Source organism: Chaetodon auriga, chromosome 11 (assembly GCF_051107435.1).
Source record: "Chaetodon auriga isolate fChaAug3 chromosome 11, fChaAug3.hap1, whole genome shotgun sequence".
Classification (NCBI taxonomy): Eukaryota; Metazoa; Chordata; class Actinopteri; order Chaetodontiformes; family Chaetodontidae; genus Chaetodon; species Chaetodon auriga.
Window position 1 is genome coordinate 14,413,311 of NC_135084.1, and position 7,594 is coordinate 14,420,904.

Below are 7,594 nucleotides of genomic sequence, written 5' to 3' on the forward strand. Positions count from 1 at the left end.
TCACTCATTTTCAAATGTGAATACATACGTTTTTCTCCTATATATTAAAACCATATCACGAGTCAACAATACAAAACATACGGTTTGTAGTTCTTTATTAGAGGAGTTAATTCATGTCATTAGACTGTCGGGTGAGGACATTTTCAGCTCGAGTTCATTTGCTTAACAGTATGACCGTCATTTCAGTGACGTGCTGTGCACAGTGATACGATGGCAAACTGGTTGATCATTAGTGTTTGTGCCACTGACATGAGTCTTACATAATAGTGCAGTAGTGCTACGAACAGATGATCGCTGTGCAAATTCCACCTTCACTTGGTAGATGCCTGACAGAACATCACAAAAATCAGCTGAAAGCAGAAAGCAGAGATTACTCTGAAGTAACCACCCCTGTTTGGACGGTTCAGTGCCATTTGTGCTCCATTAAAACAGATTAAAAGTGAGGTAATTAGTACAACCCCTTTGGGCAGAAGACAGGATCATTAATAAATTACAAAGTTCAAGTTAAAAATATCTTCCTGAGAACACTCGTGTCTTGTTCACACTGCATCCTGCGAAAAACAAAAATACTGCTACTTCATTCATGATAAGAGGTGGTAAACACTCTAATTATAGCTGCATTCAGTTTGGTCATGTTAATATTATTCAAGTGCTCTGTTCATCATAATACTGCAAACTAAATAAAATTGTAAATGTGTTATTAACGCTTGGAATGGATGACTCATAACAGTGTGACACGAAGCATTTTTAGCCATCAGAGTCAGCACTGCTGAGGTAACTGTTACACAGTCACACATGTACTAACCCTCTTAAAGGTCCTGGTAATGACGCATACAGTAATTGTACACTACATGTAGACAGTCAGTAATATCACACTAAGTACACACTGTCAGCACGAAACCAACACAAAGAATACGGGGAAAATTATAAACAATCACATAAAAGAATTATTCTATCTGCTGTCTTCTTACTGGGAGTTAGATGAGACGAGGAGTATCTTTATCATCTTTGTGCATTCAGATAGGTCCAGGATGTGTTTTGTCTTGCTTAGCACAAACACTGAGGAGGACGAGGAGGAGGAGGGGAAACATGGCCAGTAAGCTGAGGGTCGGGCCATATATTTGTGCAAATGAAAGTTTGCTCCACGAAATCTGCAGGATACATTTCTCTGGAATCAGGAGGCTCAGGGCCGGGCAGGAGGAAGAGCTGAGAACTGTGGGTGGTGGAGTCATCTACTGGACCATGGTGACGGCCTCGTGGATGGACTCGGCCACGTAGTCTATGTTCTTGGTGGTCAAACCGCACATGTTGATGCGACCACTGGCCATCAAGTAGATGTGTTTCTCCTTCACCATATATTCCACTTGTTTGGCTGCAGGAAATACAGCAGAGCCACGTTTAACCTGTCACTGATTGTTAATGCGATAAAAAATTCCTGAATTCTTTAAGCAGTGCACAGTGAACTTATGACTGCTGAGAAGTGTGGAACTTAGATGCATCCTGGAATTTCTTGGTAATTTTATGGGTTTGGAATTCATAGCCTTGGTAATTACATCCTTGAATTAAAATAGTGTTTACAGGCACCAGAATTCCCCCCAGCAACAGCGATATGGTTGAGTTTGTCTGTGTAAATGCTAAATATACTGGTTTCTATATGCGTATGTCTGTGTGCAGTCTTTGTACTCACGATTGAGGCCTGTGAAGCTGAACATGCCGATCTGCTCTGTGATGTGGTCCCAGGTCCCTGGTGTCCCCAGGGCTTGGAGCTTAGCTTTCAGCTGAGCCCTCATCATCAAGACCCTGTCAGCCATGGTCTTCACATTGTCCTTCCTAGAGTCAAAGCATAACTTCACATCAGAAAACACATTAATTTCGTGACTGCTGTACCTCATGCAGTGCATTGAGCGCCCTTTTTGAAAGGACGCTTTGTGCTGACCATTCAGTGAAGAGCTCTGGTGAGGTCAGAGTGATGGCGACAATGCGAGCTCCCTGAGATGGTGGGTTGGACCAAGTGGTCCTGACAATCTTTTCCATCTGGGACATAATCCGCTTCAGGTTGTCTGCATCATGAGCCACGACGGTCAGGTTGCCCACACGCTCATCTGATGGTGGAAACACATATCAAATCTGAAACAGTATTATAGCTATTACACTGGGACATCTACAGCTGCTGTGCTAACCCTAACCCTTAGTATTAAAGACAATATAAAGAAAGTAAGTAAGAGATATACAACTCAGTGCACCCAGGGCTCACTCACTGTAGAGGCCAAAGTTCTTGGAAAATGACTGGGCGCAGAACATTTCAAAGCCCATGGAAACAAAGTAGCGGACTGCCCAGGCATCTTTCTCCAGACTGCCTGAGGCAAAACCCTGGTAAGCCGAGTCAAAGAACACAAACAGCTTCCTCCTCTGGAAAAGAAGCGGACAAAAGATCAAACAATGGGATAAAAGTTGAGGATGCAAAACCTTGGCCTGTTAAAACTGACACTGACTATTGTGGTGATACTTGAGACAATAGGACAGACAATGTGTTGATTTGTGTTTGTGTGCATGTGTGTGTATAATACCATCATAACGTCAGCGATCTGCTTCCATTGCTCCTGTGTGGGGTCTGTGCCAGTTGGATTATGGGCACAGGCATGCAGGACAAAGATAGAGTGCTGTGGACAATTCTGTGGGAAACACAGAGAAGAAGAAGAAGGAGTACTGTGAAGATGACTGATGACTTAAGCTGTAGCAGAGTCCCCGTCACACACTGCTTACCTCCAAATCACCAAGGAAACCAGCCAAATCAAGGCCCCTCTTCTCTGCGTCCCAGTACTTGTATGGACGGACATCCTCAAAGCCAGCATTGGCGAAAACAGCATTGTGATTTTCTGAACACAAAGCAAAAGAAAAAGACCAGTGTTTTTGTTTATTGTTTCTGTTTCCTCTAGAAACAAGGGTGAACACTGTTTAATTAATGCTCCTCACACATGAACTGATAGCAAATCAAGATCACTGACAGGATTTGAGTATTAACAGAAGACTCTACTGATATCCAGAGTCTATAGTCTATCATGAGTCTATAGAACTGTCTGTGAAAGATTCAGAGGTCAAAGTCCTGAAATGAGAAGCTACTTTCTAGGAAGGAGGTTCATTCACACTTTGTACTATGTGTGTGTGTGTGTGTGTACCCCAGGTAGGCGCAGACACATAGACGGGTGTTTTGGTGTTGTTGCTTCCATTGTAGAAACGCCTGAGAAACTCTGCGCCCATCTTCAAAGCACCTGTACCACCCAGACACTGGACAGCGCCCACCTGGCAGCGACAGAAACAGACACTTAGTGTTAACAGATTAAAAACCAACACATAGTATAAACACATATTATGCTCTCTCACTACACTAACCCTGTTCTCCTGGATGGCAGGACTGTCGTCTCCCAGTGCGATCTTGGAGGCCGAGGATCTGAACTCAGGCAGGCCCAGGATGGGCAGGTACTCGTGGTTTAGCCTGTCATCATGCACAATGATCTTTTCCACCTTTTTCACCACTGGCAAAACCCATGGCTGGCCTTCATCTGTCCGGTAGGCTGCAAGGAACAGTTGAAGGAAAGCAAGGTTATCCAAAAAAGTGGAGGGAAGAGTAAGACCTTGATATATTTCCTAATGACTTTGAATATTAAGCAATGTTGCTATTAAACTGGGTCAAAGAACAGGAGTGTAGGAGTAATCCCAGAGAGATCACTTCAGAGATACTGTGACAGACATGCCCTTTCATCTATGAGGCCTCAATCAGGTGAACTCCATGATGCAACCTGATAAGGACTAAAGTATACAATGGCCAATTTACTTTCAGAGCAGAGACTATTTACTTCCTCTGCAACTCACTAATTAGTCTCAGACTACATATCATCCACATTTATCTTTTTTATCCAACAAACATGAACAGCACATTATATGTGGAAATATAAATAGTCAATCGCTAACTAATTTTTTAACTATTATTTTCACTAATATTATTCTGCTGATTGTTTTCTACATTGATTGATTAATTACTCATTTTAGAAAATGTCCAGTATTGAAAGGTGCAGCTCCCACATTCCTGAAACCCCAAAATATTCAGTTCATTATCAAATAAGATGAAGGAAAGCAGCAAATCCTCACCACTGAGAGGCTGGAACTAGTTAGTTTTATCATTTTTACTTGAAAAAATAATTAAACGATTAGTGGATTATCAAAATAGCTGCTGATTGGTCTAACGGTCTACTTGTTTTAGCTGTAGACCTGACTTTTAATGTACTAGACACTGTGTGGCCTACATTTCCCAGCTGCACAGTGGCCACCTGCAGTGCTTTCTTGCATAGGGAAGGGGATTATGAGGCCTCAGCCTCCTGTACTAATCATGGGACTCAGGTAGCTTCATCCTGCCATGCAGTGCCATTAACACGCTGCTGCAGCACAGCTAAGCAACGTCTCTCCCACTGCTCCTTTGCAATGCAAGCAGCAAGGATTACTACTTTTAATAAGATTAACACTGAAAACGGTTGTACTGACGACTGAAATGTGCCATTTGCTTGCTTTTGGATAGAAGCAGGGCTAAGCCATGCATATTTAAACTGCTGAGAATATCTTGTAGCAGGAGGGAACATTAATCCAACCTAGTCCACACAGTAAGAAGTTATTGTGCAGAGTAACAGCAGGAGGGAGAGAGAGCGGAAACCAGAGAGGACGGGGACAGACATGACTCTGTGCAACGTCATTACATAACAGTGATATACTATCAACAGAGCTGCAATCAGCAGCTGGTGTGGACAAACTGAACAGCGAGACACATGGACTAATCGATCAGTGGCGTCTGCTCTCAACAGGTTCTGATGAAAGAGTGAGTCTCGCCTTCAAAATTTCCGTGTCAGTCGGAAAGTAACCTTAAATAATGTCATTATAACATCCAACACAGCTGTAGTGACATTCATCCACAATAACCAGATAACACTGCGCCACAGGTGCTGCCTGTAGAGGAAAATGCTGAACTTTGCTGACAGACCACCAGCCTGGCCACAAGTTTATGCCATCAGAGCTGTCACCTATCAGAATTTCGGAAATTCCTTAACAGGTCACATTTTATGGGTTTAAGAATTCGTAGCAGCAGTAATCACCATCTAGCTAGCCAGCTAGCCAGGTTAGCTAACCTGGAACAGACAAGCTAGTTGCTCCAGGCGAACGTGATAACTGGCTGTCGTTCAGACTTATTGTGGACAACTTACCTCCAACTCCGAGGTTCACCTTTTTGGGAAACTGGTCGTTAGTGAAATCCTGCGTTAGCTTGAAAACAGCTACGGGAGCTGCTTGGGGGACTTCAGAAAACACCGACATAGCTGCTGTTTGTTTGACAGGAACCGTGGCAACGAGTCAGCGGCGACCGGCTCAGCTAAGACAGAAGACTTTCACCTTCAACTTGGATTTGGAGGATGTTAAGTGGGAGTGAGCGGAATTACCAATAGAAATATAGATGTATCTGCCAAACCAATCCCAGCACTGATCCCGGTCAGGTCAAAGGTCACAGAAACACACGCGCAGGCGCTGCTGCCCAATCAGGAGCTCGGTAGAATGATTGACAAATAGCACGACAAATGTGAAGCGTTGTTAGTGGTGGGTCAGGATTTTATTGCAATAAAGGATTTCGCCACAAGATGGAGCCACAGCCTTGCTAAAGATTGTATTCGGAGCACTGATGGGATTTAGTGAAGGCATGAGTTTGTTCTGCACAGTGTTATGTCTTCCGTTTATAGATAAAATAACACACGCAGAAGGTCAAATGACTCACAAGCAATCAACAGCGTAAGCTCTGTTTAAGAAGGCGAGGGCGAATCATTCTACATATCAATTTGAATCCTGACTGAACACACAGGTTATTTAGGCTGGACGCCGTCTGAGTGAGTGCATGTTAAACTGTGTGAATGAGCATGTACAAGGATTTCCATCTGTTCTGTCCTGAAGGCCTCGGCTGAGCCGTGGTGTAAACACGCCGGCTCCTCTGTGCTCTCCCCACAGCTGTCTGCAGGAGCTGAAGTGGTTGATAAATGAGGGCCACTCCAGCCTGCTCTCCCCTACCACGAGCGTGACTTCGTTGGAAAGCTTTGCAGCCTCACTGGAAGCAGGCCTCGGTGCTGGCTCTCAATGTTTCTGTCTGGTAAAGAGAGAGCTGTTGCATGGTTTAACCTAGTTTGGGTAGTGAATCTCACTGATGGTGAAATACATTAAGACACTACCACCTTCTAATAATACATTTACTCAACACTGTACTTAGTAGGCCTACAGTTTAAGGGTGTGTGTATTTGACATGGCTATTTGACATTTAATCTACTTCATGTAGTTAGTTACTATAGACTAGATGCTATATTTTACATACAAAACATATGACTTAAATCTAAGTCGAACATGTATACATACAAGCATGCTTTTATGACTCCATGACTAGTTTGGAAGCCAGTCGGCATCCAGTATGCAACGACCTTTTGTACGTGTGATGTGGAGTCTCCAGCACACATTAACTGAGAATTGACTTTTCAGGGAAGCAGCAGACCCCTTGCGTCCAGCAGTTAAACATTTGAACTGAACAACATTTGCAGAGTAATTATTAGATTGTAGATTTTTCAATGAGGGAGAATCAATGCAATTTTAAGAATTTATTAATAGGCAATTTAATTATTTTGTGGAAAAACCACATTAGACCCAAATTAGTATTTGTGCGTGTCTTAAAACATGTCTGGAGAAGATCTTTAATATCTTATAGATCAGGTGAAAGTCCATGTTTGCTCTTTATATTTCTGTCAGGTAAAGAGGAGGCTGCTGGATGGACTGACCGCGTTTGTGTAGTTAAAGCTGCACCAATCATTTCTATACTATTAGTGGGTCAAATGATAAGATGTAATGTGAAACTAGTCACTTAAATCTGCAGTTCCCCTCAGCTGTCCTTTGTTTTCGTGCCTTTGAGCTCTCTCTCTCTCTTTTTAATGGCCCATAACTTTACTGTCTTGGTTCAGTCTCAACATGAACATCAGGCAGCTGTTTTTGATGAAAAAGCTCTTATAAACCCACTGCACACCCTCTGCCCACCACCAAATAGTTAGCAACTAGCCGGTGAACACAGTGGAGCAATTTGCAGCTAAGGAGAAAGATAAGCTATTATTTTTCAGAGACCAGCAGACCAAAAAGATAGTATATATTGGATTTAGGGTTGTCAGTTGAGCAGAAAACACAACTTCAAACAAATACTGTGTTGCTCTGTGTCTGCTGAGTGTGTAAATCGGTAACTATTTATTCTGTTATAAGGTGATAATATACCAATTTTGTGTTTGCATCTTGTTCTATTGCCCCCAGATGCCCCCCAAAATAAATACATTAGTGATAATGGAACACATCCAAGGTGAACAATCCATTAAATACACTGCATAGGGACACCTTTTTAGACTGTGAAAAGTCCATTTGGATCATAATTCTACAGTTGTTAATGATAAAGGTACAAAGGCACAGCAGGATCAGGACCGAACACAGCCTAAGATCAATGGAGGCCAGTTTAATGACAGGGAAAACGGTGCAGAGGTTATTTACA

At 42.8% G+C, this 7,594-nt stretch overlaps 1 protein-coding gene across 1 annotated transcript; it reads right to left on the reverse strand.

Annotated features, from left to right (window-relative positions):
* Positions 1–78: 78 nt before the first annotated feature.
* On the reverse strand, positions 79–5,459 carry got1 (glutamic-oxaloacetic transaminase 1, soluble). Its single transcript, XM_076742769.1, has 9 exons — positions 5,247–5,459; positions 3,391–3,572; positions 3,177–3,300; positions 2,764–2,876; positions 2,568–2,672; positions 2,259–2,409; positions 1,937–2,102; positions 1,688–1,830; positions 79–1,372 (listed from the first exon to the last, which is right to left on the reverse strand). The coding sequence occupies exons 1-9, from the start codon at positions 5,353–5,355 to the stop codon at positions 1,233–1,235; spliced, it is 1,233 nt and encodes a 410-aa protein (XP_076598884.1). The 5' UTR covers positions 5,356–5,459; the 3' UTR covers positions 79–1,232.
* Positions 5,460–7,594: the final 2,135 nt, after the last annotated feature.